The sequence below is a fragment of the Drosophila obscura genome, unplaced genomic scaffold (assembly GCF_018151105.1).
Source record: "Drosophila obscura isolate BZ-5 IFL unplaced genomic scaffold, ASM1815110v1 contig_200, whole genome shotgun sequence".
Lineage (NCBI taxonomy): Eukaryota > Metazoa > Arthropoda > Insecta > Diptera > Drosophilidae > Drosophila > Drosophila obscura.
This window is the reverse complement of record NW_024542791.1, coordinates 3107045-3122799: the sequence shown is the minus strand read 5'-3', so window position 1 is coordinate 3122799 and position 15755 is coordinate 3107045. Positions and strand designations below refer to the sequence as shown.

The 15755-nt window shown below is 38.1% G+C and overlaps 1 protein-coding gene across 3 annotated transcripts in view; it reads left to right on the top strand.

Annotated features, from left to right (window-relative positions):
• LOC111078358 (tyrosine-protein kinase Btk29A) overlaps positions 1-15755 on the top strand; it is a 52853-nt gene that overhangs the window by 33492 nt on the left and 3606 nt on the right. Inside the window, exon 1 of one of the 3 annotated variants that reach the window (XM_022373008.2) lies at positions 3179-3429. The exons of 1 other annotated variant lie outside the window; for it this stretch is intronic. In XM_022373008.2, coding sequence (XP_022228700.1) covers positions 3288-3429 — 142 coding nt within the window. In that variant the 5' untranslated portion in view covers positions 3179-3287. Of the gene's footprint in view, positions 1-3178; positions 3430-12463; positions 13058-15755 lie in introns of those variants that run through there. One more of the 3 variants, XM_022373016.2, reaches the window with a different exon arrangement.

The following is a 15755-nucleotide window of genomic DNA, read 5'->3' as shown; positions in this document are numbered from 1 at the left end:
AATTTTTATAAAAAAATTAGGATTTTTTAGTTTTAGAAAATGTTTTAAAAATAGGAAGGGTTTTACTAGGAACTTGGTTTTTAAGAAAACTATTTTTCTCAGTGCAGAAGAAAACTCCCCATAAAAAATACAACAAAAAGATCCTAACAAATGAGCAAACAGTAAAATTGTGCACAAAATGAGTACTTAAGAGAGCCAGAGGTAGGTGTGTGGCTGAATGTGTGTGTGGCAGGTACCTAAGAGCGTGTTATCCATTATCCATGTTAATTATCGGTAGAGGAGAAGGAGAACTCTCCACTACTCTGAACAGGCCAAACCACTTGTGTGGTTCGACAGAATCGATCCATAGGATCCTGTGTGCCTAACGGTTGTTAGGTTGTTGCAACCAACAAAAACGACAAAAAAGGTTGCCTCTTCGAAGGTTGCAAATTTGAAACAAGTTTTACCGATCGCTCTCTCTCTCCCTCTCTTTTTCTCTATTTCTTGTTGCTGTTTTTTTTTCAAACTGGTTGGCAGCCAGCGCACTCTTTTGCGTATTGCAAAAGTCCCTCCATTCCCATCTGCCCCCTCCCTTTGCACTTGGCTTTTCGGTACCGTTAGCAATTTGCCAAAAAGTAAATTGACTCGGGGGAAAAAAAGATTCAATTGCGGCTGCAGCGGCGGCGGTGGCGGCGGCGGCTCTCGTGTTGTTGTTCATAAAAATTGCATTTTTATGGTTGTTGTTTGGGGCACACCGCACCGCACACCGCACAGAGAGCGGGTCAAGGTCAGCTACGTGCCATTTCATTTCTCGAAAGATTTCTTAACCCAAAAAACCTAACCGAAAAGAAGAAGCAAAACATGAGAGAAAAAGAAAAAACATGACAAGCGAAAGCTCTTATCTTTCTCTTACCTTTATGCACTGCTTTCTTGCTGTTCCTTTGTTCCTTTAAGCTTAACTCTACTGCTTTGAACGATGATTTTTCTGTCACTTCTGTACCGCTGCTGCTGAAGCTTAAGCACTGCTTCACCGCGGCTGCTACTTCTCTTTCCCCCTTCACCTCTCTCCGCTCTCCGCTCTTCTTCCATTGCAGCAATTCTTCTGCTTTTGCTGCTTCTGCTGCTTGACCGCTTTAATTTATTTGGCGGATTTGCTTTGTTCACGCTTCTCCCAATTCTCCCGCTGCCGCTCCCGCTGTTGACTCTTTTGCGCTGGGCCTTACATTTACCTCTTTCGGAATCAGGTCAAAGCGGTTGCGCTTTCTTTCACTTTGCCACCGCCACGCCCTGAACGGGGCTTGACTTCTTTTTCATTTTTGTTATTTTTGGCAGCTTTCCTTTCGATCCCCTCGAGGCGATGGATCGCTCTCGCATCATCTTTCATCTCCCGTTGAAGGGTCAGGCAAGGTCATATGCAATTTATTCAGATGTTTTACGGCCCATAAAAAAACTTTAAAGACAGAATTGTTGAAGCTTTCCAGTAAAAGTTGAACTGCTTTTTTGTGGTTTGATTTTTTTGCGTTGTCGTACAAACTGCACTTTAGACTTTTAACACTTTTAAAGTATTATTAAAGTATTAAAAAATATTATAAAAATATGGAAAATACTTAAATATTAAAAGTATGTACATACTAGCAAATTTCTGAACTACTTAAAAATAATAATAATTTTCTATGAGCAACAAATACTGCAGAATACCAAGAATGGGAATTTTTCTGAAGTTCGTTTAAGACTTAGGGAAAAAATGTGGTTACATATTTGGTCATTTGGATATCGAGTGTTATACCTTTTTTGCCTAAAACTTTCATTAGAGCGAACAAATAGTTTCCCCCATCAATGAAATAAACCACAAGAAAACCCCCAACTTTAATCTTCCACAAAAATCTATTCACATTTTTCTTCCCCCGACAATTCACACCTGATCTTTCCGATATCACCGACTGTTGCTCCCAATTTGGATTGTAAATAAAAAAAATCCACATGCCACGCCTATTTTTGCGTAATTCCAAGCAATAGCCAGATTGTCGTTAATCATTTTGAAAGTTTATTAGATTTTCGTCTTTGGAATTGATGTTAATTATTGTAAGCGCTGACTGGCTCTGCCAACAGTTGCTACCAAAATGAGACGAACGCCCCTGTACAGTGGGGCGGCTCAATGAACTGCGAAGTTGCCTAGAGGTCTCTTCTCACTGCCCACGGGGGTTTGCCATAGAGATTGTTGACTGTTTGTTTGGGTTTTTTCTAAGGTGCGTTTCAAGGTTTGTACGCAGCTGGAGCTGCGGCGGAATAAATGTACTTCCACAAACTCATGAATAATCGTGCGATTCCACTTCTAATTATATTTGAAAAAGCAAATGAAAATGAATGAAAATTTTGTTCTATTTAGTTCAAAGTCTTCTCTTCATCATAAATCAATTTCTGGGCTATATCCATTGGATCCAACCCATTAGCTTCTTTGAACAATTACATTGAGCAAACAAAAAAAAGAAATCAATGAAGCTGATGATTGCAGATAATGATTGAGGGGGTTAACGTTAACCTCAACCGACTTTAGTTGCTGCTTCATCATCGATTAGCATTTTTGTTGCAACAGCAGCAGCCGCCGCTCATCAATGCTGCTGCAATCGAACCTCATTTTTGCAAGCAGTTTTTTTTTTTTTTCTATGGCAAAACTTTATTTAAAAGGGAATTATTCTGCGAATTATTCCACAAACAAGACACGTTTTTTATGCGGCAAAAAAGGCATTAATATTCTTTTGATTTATGACAGAGTAAACATCTATGCAAACAGTGCGTTTCGTTAGCATCAAAGCACTTGATATTCTCGGATCAAAACAGGAATCAAATTTTAGGTTTTTTTTTTGCGCTTGATTGATTGTTTTTTTTTTCGTGGGGGCAATTAAATCTATGATGGGCTCTTAAATAAGTTTTTAGCCTCGTGCTTCCGCAAAAGCAAATGTACTTGAGAAGAAGCAGCTCATTAAGTCTCAAAGTTAATGTATCTTACGGATACGTATCTCTCTCTCTCAGTGTGTGACTCGAATCAGTGCAAAAAAACAAACAAACATATCTAAGAAAACTACAAAAACCTCGCTACGAATGACTTCAAACTGATCTTGCAACAATCCAACAAATCACGACTCGGTCAATCACTAAACAAATTTGTTTCTTCCCTCCCCCCTCCTTCAAATTGAAGTTCGAATTGAAATAGAAAAAAGTTGAAGCCCGAAAAAAGACAGATCACTGGTCAAAAAGTAGCGTGAAAAGCGCTAGCTGTGTTTTTTCTTGTGTTCTGTTGGATACCACAAATGATTCCCTGCGTGAGTCTGGCCGAAACGAGCGTGATTGGCAACATGAAGGAGCGCGTCAAGGAAATGAAGGTGTTCGGGTGCCGCCTCAACTTTTGGAATCACATCGGTCACAGTTTGACCAGTTCCAAGGCCAAAGAAGGTAATTATCTAACAAGAAATATTATACATGGAATGCCACATGGGGGAGCCAAGTGGGTTACCCCATGGATAGTACAAAAAAAAGAGGGTATCAATGGATCATACACATAAAAGAGGGTAGTGGAATGGATTGTGCCACTAAAATGGATATTTTATAGAATCGAAAAAGTGCAAGCACAGAAACTTCCTGGGGCATTTGTTTATGCATTGCATTCCGTAAACTTTACTGAAAATAAACATAAACATTCAATGTTCCTGGGAGTGTAAATGAAAACCAAAATTCCCAGTGAAACTGGAGTGGAAAAGTGTGTCAGTACTTGTATAAACAGATTTTGAGGCGATTGCATTCCAAAAATGCCTGAACGTATGGCGCGTCATACAGCAGTGGCCCTCAGTCTTTGGGCTACGCCAGTTCTGGACTCATCAAATATCTCTGATTAATAGATTGATTCTAGCTTTCTGTAGTGCATGCTAAATGTAAGCTCATTGCGTATATAGATCTCGATAAAAGCCAAATCATCTTTAAGAAGAGGCGTCTCCGCCGATGGATGATGATGGCAGACAGACTTCGTAGCGAAGGCAGCATTTAGCGACAGTCGTCTGCAGTCTCCGCTTCGTCTCCGTCTGCTTTTCTGACAATTATCATGATTATATGGCCAGAAGAAAAGAGATGGCAGGCGGTTATTAGATGATCGTCAGGCAGGCACAGCAACAGACATACTCGTAAGAGTTGGAGCAAAAGCAAGACTATGACAGCAGACAGCAGCAGGAGGAGCATCGGACAGCAGTAGGCACTACCATCTGCTGCTGCTGCTGTTGCTGCTGGAAGCTTGAGACGATGCCAGGCACACGATAAAAGCCAGAAAACAGAAAGGAAAGACAGCAATTGCATAATTGAAATCAATTAGCAGGCGGCAGCCAAGCCCCAAAGAACAAAACAAAATGAAAAACTTGCCCCAAGAGATCCACACAGAGATGCAGCAGGCGGCGGCTTTATCCACAATAAAAACTGAAAGTGCCAGGCGAAGGCAGCAAATTATTCTCATTCTCGTTCTGGTTATCTCTCTCGTTTTCTCTTCAGGCAAATGCATCAGTGCCAATTCTGAAAAGAGGCAAAACTCCATGACAGATGGGTTTTGAATTATCGAATATTGTATGCGCTTCATGTGTTGGGATGTTTAAGAAAATTTCATGAAATAGAATTCGTAGTAAAAATATGTAAGAATATTTACTCAGGGGCAGGCAGGGTTGTACGAAAAAAATAAAAGCGTAAGCTCTTTGGGAGGTAAAACCTGGCATACAAAAGGTACTATGTGTACCTCAAATTTATTAATTAATTAATTAATAATAAATTAATGTTTTTAATAATTTAATCTACAATAATTTAATTCTATGCCATGGATCCATTTTTCTATTGTTCCTATTCCAGCCCTTGTTCTATTACTTCGAAAGTGCAAATGGAAAAGAGAATGAACAAGAATAAAAAAACAAAATACATGCCATGTGCATGATCATGTCTATAAGTTGATTGACTCGAGTCTCTTTATTCTGAAAGAGTATAAAAAAAAGAGGAAAAGTTTTCTGCATAGCAATTTCATATGCAACGAATGACAGCAAGAAAACGAAGATTGAAAGCTGCTCAATCATGCTGTATCATTCCTCACTCGTCTCTTGATCTTTTGCTCTATCTTTTTCGACCCCTCTCTCGCGCTCTCTTCACTTCACTACACTTCACTATTTTTTTTACTCTTCTTTTTCTGTCTCTATTTAGACGCCCATTTTCAAGCGTTTTGTGCGCGTTTTCAAGCGCTTGACTTTCGGTTTTACGCTGTTTTTTCTTTGGTCTGTGGCTTTGTTTTGCTTTTGGCTGATTTTGTTTTTGTTTTGTTGTGCGTTTTAGCTGATTTTGCATGCCAAAAGTTGACAACAACTTGTGGCTTTTGTTGCTGTCGTTGTTGTAGCCGTGTGCCTATTTATGGCCTTAACTTAACAATGACCACAAAAATTTGCAATTTGCATTTGCAATTTGAGCCCAAGAGGTCGCTCTATCTATGCCCATCCCTCTCACACTCATTTAGCCCCATTCACTGGCTCTCGCTGTCTCATGCGGCCCCATGCCACATGCCACTTGTTGATTGTCGGCTACGAGCGGAGCGGCTTTGTGCACATAGTTTTAAAGTTGACCAAAATCAATTGACCAGAAACATTCAATTTATTTTGTTCGGATTTTTGTATATTTTTTTGCTTTTGTTGCTGTTGAATTTTCTGTGCATGTCAAGCTGCGTTTTAAACGCTTTTACAGGGAGTGTTAAACAGATACCCTGTACATGGCTGGGAATATGTAGAGAGGTAAGGGGTTTTTTTGGGGAATTTTCGGTAATAAAAAAGTGTAGACACTCATAGGTTAGATATAAGTAGTTCCTTTAGAAAAGAGGAGAAGAATTGATTGATTACCGTCAGATCTATGAGAGTCCCATGACACTACTTAAACTCCTTCTGAAATAACAGGGTATAAACCTAGTGTAATAACCGTAATTAATTCAATAGAATTCCGTGTGTTTCGTGCATGTAGAATCGACTGAGATTGCCAGTCCAATGACGTCACAGTACCACAGATCGTGCCGCAATGCGAATTCACAGAAGCAATGGAGCGCGCGCTTGACGCAGTTGTTAATTATTATAAGTAGGAGATGGAGACGGAGCACCTGCTGGCACCAATCACCAAGAGGGGACTTAATTTGAGAGAGGGAGACTGACGTTGACTCGTTGTAAAAATGTTCCTATAAGAGATTGGCTGCATTCTTTACGAATGAGACAAACGGGGAGCAATCGACTATGGGCGCTGCAAAAAAATATCGATGTTGTTTAGAAGTTAGAACAAAAATATGACAAATGTGACATTCGTAAAAAAAACTAAATTTAAATTTAAAAAAATTAATAGTTATGAAACTTCTTCAGTATTTGCCAGGTACAAGTGAACGCGGGCTAGAAACACTTTCATTCGCACATGTGAATGTACTGTTAATGAAAATGTGCTTTAAGCTGAAATTTCATTTACAATTTGATGGGATTTTCATTTCCAATCTACTTGAAACAGCCTTCGCATTAAATTTTTAACCAAAAAAATGTCTTAAAATTGGTAGCTAAAGTCCGCAAAAGTGGGAAGGCAAAGCCAATCGCACGGCACGGCACGTTCACGTTTCTGAGTTGAGTAGCTGGTAGCTGCTGGTACGGAGGGGATTTTGTGGCAGTCAGTCGCCAAACCAGTTAAGCAGTTAAAAGCAGTTGCAAAAAGCATATTTAAATAATGTGTATGGATATTGTAAATTGTCTTTTAAAACGAAAGACAAGACCCAACGCAATCGACGGATGGTTTTCTGAGCCAGAGTCCGGATCATGGGCACTGCACTGCACCTGGGGACAGACTGTAGATCTCTTTCTTGGATCTGTTCTGTTCTGTTGTGATCTGTATCGCTTGTATCTGCATCTTATGTCAGGCGACCTAAAGATCTTTCAAATCCATCCGGTTCGAATATTTACATACGTCTTGCCATATTTAACGAGTATTTTTATTGTAAATTTGCATCGAGAGACATGAAAATTATTGACAGTCTGTTTCTGGCTTGAAAATGGGGAAACCCGAAAAAAAAGTGAACCATAAAAACAAAACAGAAAATATTCATACATCAAGGTCAACATCACATCACAGAAGAGTATCATCAGAAAAAAAAACCAAAAGTTGCTTATCAAGTTTATGATGTTATATATACAATACATGTGCATATAGGAGGGCAGTCTCGTATATATGTACATATGTATAATATAATCGTCTTTTTTTTTTAGATATTTTTATGTATATTTGTGGCTCTCATATGTGGATAGTTTTTTTGTTTTTTTGCTTATCTTTCATGCTTCTCTTTTAAATGATTTCATTATAAAGACTACTCCAAAAACAAAACAAAAATGCAAGCTGCGAGCAAAATATATATACAAAATTGATCAACCATTCCAACGCCCGCTTTATACATACTCGCATACATACGTTTTTTTAACATCATTTCTCATATGCAAATTTATTTCTAGTTTTTTGTAGTTGATTGATTTTTTCTTTTTTTCGTAGAGATCTGCCCTTTTGTTGTGTGTTTGTTTTATTTTGTGTTAATTGGGGGGACATAAAACTCCACGGGGTAGGCGTGACAATTGTTTGAAATCATCAAAAAATGCAAAGCTCAACCTAAGCTTTGTCTCTGCATTTTTTTTTTGGTGGAAGATTTAAGAGACTTCGGGGCGTTAATTTGTTGATGTTGTTGTATAATTTCTGTGGAAATTTATCTTGCAATCTTTTGAGATTTTTGGAGAGTTGCAAAATGTAGTTTTTAAATTTGTTTTTGATTTTTGATTAATTTTAGGACCAACATATTTTTTCTTAACCAAAGTAGATGGTTGCCTATGGAATTTCTTTGTGTCAGTAATATTCATAGATGTACGAGATGCCACCTTCAATCACATCACCCATTACATACTGTAAACGCACTGTACTTGAGCATGAGGTACATTTTGTTGTTGTTTGCATCAAAAATTAAGGTTAAATGTTTACATCCGAAGCTCATAAAAAAGCGTGTGAAAATTGTTAACTAATTTGCAAGTTGCATGCCGCATGCGGCGGCAACAAACACACAAACAAATTGCAAATAAATTGTTTGTTGGGGGAAAAATGTGCAGTCAAGTCAGCAGCAAGCAAACAGCAAACAATAATCAAACAGGAAACGTGGAGACAACAAAACAACAAATAATTGTAATTGTTGGTGCGAATATTTTGCTGCTGTTGTTTTTGTTATGCAAATGTAGGTTAATAACACTCGATAGAATGCTCGATGAATACACAAAATTATAGACAACTTTATTAGAAAAAGAGGAACAAAAATAATAGTTCAACAACATCAATAAATTCTCAGCAAGCGCGAAAAAAACTGTTTGGAATTCTAATTAATTTTTTCTTTTTTTTTTTTGCTGAGAGAACAAAAGTTTGTCGGAATGACGTGTACTTGCCACTTGATTGAATTGTCTCGAATATCGCCACCTCCCCATCTCCATTTCCATTTCCATCTCAAGTATCTGTGTCTAGTTAAGGTGGGTGTTCCTTTCCCCAATTAATCGTACTTTTACACGACTTGCCAGTTGATTAATTACCTGCCCCGAACGGTAATTTGCGCTCGGCCAATTTATGGCACGGAATGCAGGGAATTATGCACTCGTCGACAAGTCGTCGTCGGTTTAGCATTTTAAGCATTCGTCGTTTGGGTGCCCCTCCAGACGGAAGTGTTTGAAGTGGGAAGTGGTGGGTAGAAAATCACAAATAAGGTTATATTATATTTGATTATATTATAGATGGATGGGATGGGAACGTCAGGCAAAAGTCATCAATCAGTCGGAGAATTAGTGAAGGGAACTGACTACTGGTATTCGCAATTATAAGATTTATGAATGAATGGGAATCTTATTTGATTTGAATATTGAATTACCTGCAACAGAGTTCTCATGGCCGAAATGTTACCAGAAACGATATTTCGCCTTTATTTGAAAAGAAGAATTAGTTGCTGATGATAGTAAAAACTGAAACTAAACTATAAATATTTTACTAAAACATTCGCATGCCTTAGAGATCCCCTCCACATATATCTATAGATAAAATTCATGCAGTGGAGCTCTTTCCTTTTTTGTTCCAACCTTTCATGTTTTTCCTAGATTTGTTCCCCATTCCCCCATGCCGTGTCCCGCATAAACTTTTCATAGAAACTTTTCTCATTCTTTTCCACTCATTTGTTAAAGGCGCTAAATGGTCTTTGGGGAGAAAAAAAAACTAATGCTTAGACTTGTGGCAGCTGCTTCTCCTTTTTTTTTTTTCTGTGGCATGATCATCATCATCGTCATCTTTGTGCCGCCTCTTCTCTTGTTTCCCTCTGCACGTACCAACAATTTTCATGTTAACAAAATGCAATTGCATTGTTGGTGTTGCTGTTGGCAGATGATGGTGTTGCTGCACGCGCTGCCATGCCCCCTGCCCTGCCCTGCCCCCCGCACCTACAGTGGTTGTTGCAACAACAAAAGAGGCGCAAATTAGCAAAGCAAACGCTGGCTCTTGGCTTTTGGGGTCTTGTCTTGTGGTGTGTGGCAGCTTCAGTTCAGTTCAGTCAGCCAGCAGCTGTTGCAGCAGAAGATGCAGAAATGATGATGAGGCAAAAGGCGTCATCATCTAAAAGTGGCAACAGCAAGTCAGGGGAGTGCCAGTGCACTGCAGTGCTGCAAGAGTCGTAAGAGATGCCGAAAGAGAAAATGAAAAAACGGTAGCGGTTTTCTGTTGCCTACTTTCAGGCGGCAGATGAAAAATTTAATGGAAATAAAAGGAGTGGTTGAATGATGTCCCTGTTCGGATCATAGATACACAGTAATGATTTTTTTTGGCTATGGGAAACTTATCACCTATAGAAAATCAACCTTATTCAAAGCCCTTTAACGTCTGTTAACTTCTGTACTTCGTTTAGTTATCCTTGGGAGGCATTTTCCCTTATATATAATAATATTCTAAAATTTCCTATTGTTTTGATAGAAGTTTCATCAGAATTTACCCGAAAGGGAACAAAACTTTGAATTTCAACGTAAATTAAATTTAAAAATATTGAATGTTTTTAATTTAATTTAAATTAAATCACCATTTTATTTTAAAATTTCTCAACATTTCAATAGAAGTTTTTTTTTAAATATAAAGAAACTTAAAGCTTAAAAGAAAGCTAGGTAACAAATTAATTCTTTGGATTTAATTGATTGCTAACAAATTCCACTTAATAAAATGTGCATTATTAGCCACATGTTGCTGGCTTCATTTGTTGCCATATATTTTTACGTTACCGGCACACACATACACACACACACGCACCTCCATGGTCTTCACATCAGCTCCCTGTCTCTTTCGCTCGTTTACACACAGTTTTGCCTGTTGCTTCATCTTCGTCTTTGGCTTTGGTAACACTTACACACAGAAAAACCCAATCAAAGAAACAGAAAACAAAATAAAAGAAAAACAGCAATAAAAACCACAAGAAGCAAAGCTTAACTTTTTTCTTCGTTCATTTTTGCCTTTTTTTTGCGGCTTTTTCCATCCACTTTTCCGCGTATTATACAAGCAGGAGGAGAGCTTTTTATTTGTATTTTTCTCTTCATTTTCATTATTTAATTTTTTTTTATTCTCCCCCAAAAAGTTGATAAACTTTTGTTTCCCTTTGTTTGTGGAACTTTACCGTTCAACAGTCAACGGGAAAATTCAACAGAAAAATGCATTTTATAGTTGAGCAAAAGAGCTTGTTGTGCGTGTGGCAAGAGCACAGAGGCATGTTGCAGCTTCCACTAGTCCTCTCTGATCCAACTCCTCCTCTGCTTAATGTCGTCCTTTACCCCACTGCTTCAACTAGTTCTCTCCCCCACCGGCTCTCCTTCTCCTTTAGCTCCTTTCTGGCTGAAAGCAAAAGAAGAGGCAACACTACACTCCGAACTCTGCCCCTTGGGCGATCATTCAACACAGAGATCTCTGTCTCTGTCTTTGTATCTCTGTCCATTTGTCTGTCTCTGTCTCTCCCTGTCTGTTGCTCAAGTGTGTTGCCGTTTCGCTTGGCGGCTTCTGCTTTGTGAAGCCTGCTCTGCTCTCAATACTCTCCGCTCTCCTCTCTCCACTTTACTCTTTGCTCCACTCTACACTTCACTCCACTCCACTGCTTGCCTCTGCCCGGGTCTATGCCACTGCCTCCGCTTGTGTATGTCTTGCTACAATTAAGTTTTACTTTATAGTTATGGCCTCCTCCCTCTCCTCCTTCCTCTCTTTTGTATGTGTTGAGGTCTTTTTTTTTCTCAGCCATTTGGATACTCTTTCAAAGGTGTACTTTCTAACTTTCGCGTAAAACTTGTCTCAAATGAAATATTCCATAAGCTTTGCCTTGGTGTCGCTTGTGCCGGTGCACATGGGGAAGTGTATCCAAAGTTTCGACCTCTGTGGAGCCGCTAGTCTTTCTTTCTTGTTGCTGCTGCTGCTACTGGCTGTTCCGCTGCTCTCCACTTGCCAACAATCAACTGCTTGTCGTTGCTCACCTTCGCTGTTGCCGCTGCCGCTGCCGCTGTTGTTGCTATCCATCTACTTCGTAGCTTAAAAATTTCATTTGCCATTTCAGTCAGTTGGCTTTTAAACATTTACTGAAACAGATCGGCGTCGCGCAAAATACAAAAAAAAAAAAGTTGTTTATATTTTTAAGACAAAATAAGAATCAAAAGAAATAATATTTATTCATCAAGTTAGGCTGTTTGTTGTGGTGTTTTTTGTGCCAGGATTGTGTCTTGATTCAATGAAGCAAAATATTGTATTGTATCATTTTGTTTAATTAAAGAAAACAAGCATATAATTGTTTTCTTCAGCATGGAAAACGCTTTCAAGATGGCGTCGTCTGCGAAAATCGTAAAAGCCTAAAAAGAAGAAGTGGCAAAAAAGAGTGGAAATATTGTGAGCAAATATTGGATGATTCAATGTAATGCCAATGGAAAGAAATGGCATTTTATGATGATAATATTTAATATATATTGAAGGAAATATTACTGGAAATATAGGGAAATACTACAGAAAATATGACGACAATGTCTAATAAAATATTCATAGAAATATGTTAATTATATTTAGAATGAATTAGTATGGTAAATTGATAATATATTAAATAAAATATTACGCAAATATATACGAAAAAATGTTGAAAGAAATTAAGGAAATATTGAAAGAAATATGAGAAACCTAATTTTGAATATTCCAAGGATTAATATTATGAAAAAAGTGAAATAATAATATGATCATATATAGAAATATTCAATGAGGTATTTTAAAAATATAAAGAATTATTAAATGAAATCTTATTTTACTGATATTCTGAAATATTGTAATAAATACTGCAATATTCTAAAGAGTTATTCAAGAAACGATAATAATATATACAAATATTATGAATAAATATTGAAAACTGCTTTGCCGAAAGCGCACTGCTTTGTGGAAGCACAGGAAGCACCTCTCTCGTCTCGATACTTTTTTTGAGGGCCACTCCATTCCGCTCGAGAGCCGCTTAACGGTAAAAGCCGCCGCTTGTAGACGGACGCTTAAAGGTCAACAACAAACCGATAGCTAGCATGAAAATGCCAGTGCAACAACAACAACAACAAAAACAACAACAGCACAAACAACTGAAGCAACAATTGCGACGACTACGACAACAAATTGCAAAAAGGAAGCAACCATAAAACCAGTTATCCAACATCAGAAACAGCAACAACCTGAAACTGTAGTTGAAAGAATTGCAAATAAAATAAAACAAAAAATTAAAACAGAAAAAAAAATACTGTATAGACTGAATAAACGATTTATGTGAAAGTGAATTGACACAATTACGGAAAAGAGGAGCCGAGTCGACTGCTATATATAGATTATTCGTAGAGTTGGAGAGTGAGTGGAGTCTTCTCGAAGCCAACGCGAAGAAGTCTCTTCTCTATCAGCAGAGGAATATCGAGGAAGGCAACAACTATGATGCTTTTATCGGCATTGAAGCTGGGTAAGATGATCGTCATCATGTGGGAATGAGTTGTTCTTTAAGCTTAAAAACTAGATTTAAAATTAGCTATGAAAGGGTTTGGAGATGTTGGTGATTTTTAAATTGCTTGTAAAACTTTAGGAACACATCAAACCTAGTGTAAAGCTCACATGTTGTCTTGCCTTTTATTATAAGCCAGTAGACCAGTATCTGGGGCTTTGAATTGTGGTGGTGGCCCCTGATCTTGTCGCAGTATTACTTTTGTGGGCGTTTTCTCTCCACTTTGTCGGTTGCTTGAGTCATCGTCCAATCCATGTGGTGGATTGTGGTTTCACCTGCTCGAATACCGAATACTAATACGAAAACGAATACAAATACTCCCCCAGCAAACACGTGTTTGAAAGTCTCAATTGGAAACTGTTTGGATTTCACTGTGAGATATTCTCGAGGTCTGATGCAGCTGCAACAACAATAAAAACAAGAATTCCAATTTGCATAACAATTTGAAATGGGAGGGATGGGACGGTACGGCAGGGGAGGGGTATAGTAAAAAAAAAAACTGCATCAAAGACAATGAACAATTACACAATTAGCTATAAATACTTTTTGTACAGCGATAATGACAAAATGTTGTGTGTTGCAAGTGGCCCCGCATCTGGACAGATAGAGATATGAAAGTGGTGCATGCCACCGCATAATAGTACTCTCCTCTCTCTCCTCTAACCATTTATGAGGCAATTTATGAGAAGCATCGCGTTCATAAATGAAAAATGTACTTCCGTTGTGGCCAATTTTCAAGTGTGTGTGGAAAATTGATTAAAGAAAAATCAACCTGCTTTGCAAAATGAGGAGAAAACTGAAAATCGAGCTGAAAACTCCAAATACTCTTTAAGTTGGGGAAATAATGGGGAACTTAAAGAAATTTACTCTAAATGGTGTTGCTTAAAGATTATTTTTATTGTATTTTTTGTGTAAGCTCTTTCTTTAAAGATAATTAAAATCGTAAGAGGAATTTCTGAATATTCATTTAAATATTCCACGATATTCCTTTCTTAAGAAGACCCCCCCTCCCCAATAATATTTATTTGTTATATTTAATATTTATTTTAAATTTGTATTATTTTTTTTTTGAATTTATAAGTATGGGGCCTGGCCCACACTCTCTCAAAACGAGTCGCCAAAAACATTCATAAATCACAACAACCTCTTGTTGGATGGAAACATTGCAATTTTCCTATGATTATACAGTGTATACGAGAGAGTGAAAATGCCTCAAGTGCTTTTCATTTGCATGGTGGCTGGAAAATCGTTAAACAAAAGCCTGAAAACAACAACCGGCAAGTGTACGGAAAGTATCTGAGAGTGTGTGTACAATATCAGTATCTACGAGTGTGTGTGTGTGTGAGTGCTTGTGTTGTGTCTCTAGCTTTTGCTATGGGAAAGAAAAACTTTCTATTTTAGTTTCAATCTCTGTAGGAGTAGGCGGGGTACGAGGGTACGATACAAGTATTGTATGAATAGTTGGAGTGCTGCTGCTGCTGCTGCCTCGAAGGCTTATGGCTTTTGTTGTCATCTTTTGCCGGCGCACGTTTTGCTGCTGCCGTTGTTTGTTGAAGCTAAAAGATGGTGGGATGTGGTGGATGGTGGAGGGATTTTCACATGAAAAATGTGTGTTTGTCTGTTTGTCTCCGAGGAGGAGGTGAAGTCGAAGAAAATTGGCTTATCAATTGAAAGTTGGTGGCACAAACTGCAGGGCAATTTTAGCACTTGATTATACATACATACATATATGATTCATTATACATACATATGTATGAATGTACAACTGTATATGGTATATTGAGAAATCGCTAACTGCTTGCCACTTTCGCTTTACGATTTAACCTTCACTTTTAATTTTTTTTTGCTTCAATTTCGATCGCTCGATCGCAATTCTCGCCAGGCAGAGGCGCCACCCACTTGAGGAACACACACACAACATACTCCTCCTCCTCCTCCACCTCCTCCTCCTCCTCAAAAAATCATCCACTCCGAACGGATCGGAACGGTTTGGGTTGACTCATGATGGACTCATGGATTGGGGATTGGGGCACCACCATCGCCACCAGATTGCATAAGCGAACGCCCACTCAACGTCTCTTGACTCTGGCATTTAAGTTTCGTTTTTTATCTTTATTTGTTTTTATTTGTTTCTTGAACTGAAGCACTTTAATTGGGGTTACACTTTTGAGTTCACTTTTGACGTGCCACATTATTATTATTATTATTATAACACAAAAAATCGTTTTAGTTTTTAAGTTTTTACTTAGACCAAAGTCCACGAACGCGGAGAGCTGCAGCTCATCCAATCATCATCAGAGTTTTGTGGGCGAACGAATGCCTTGAACCATTGAAAATCGCTGTCAAATGTATTCAGTGTCGTTCGGTTAGCCCCCCAAATTAATTATTACCTTGACAAGAATTTGGCAAAAAACTACAAACAAATTTTTAAGGCGATTTGGCGATATTTTTGTCGATGGCTAATTAATTGGCTGGACAGCCCTGGGCATACACTCGTACGTTGCTCTTTTTCAAAATGAAAATGAAACAAAAGACTTGGAAAACGAACTTTGTATACGTTCGTACTGCGCACGAAATTCGGTCCACATTTGAGTGGAATATATTGCAATGAAATAGTTCTTGAATTAATTAAATATAATTATTGTAAATGCGGGAAAAA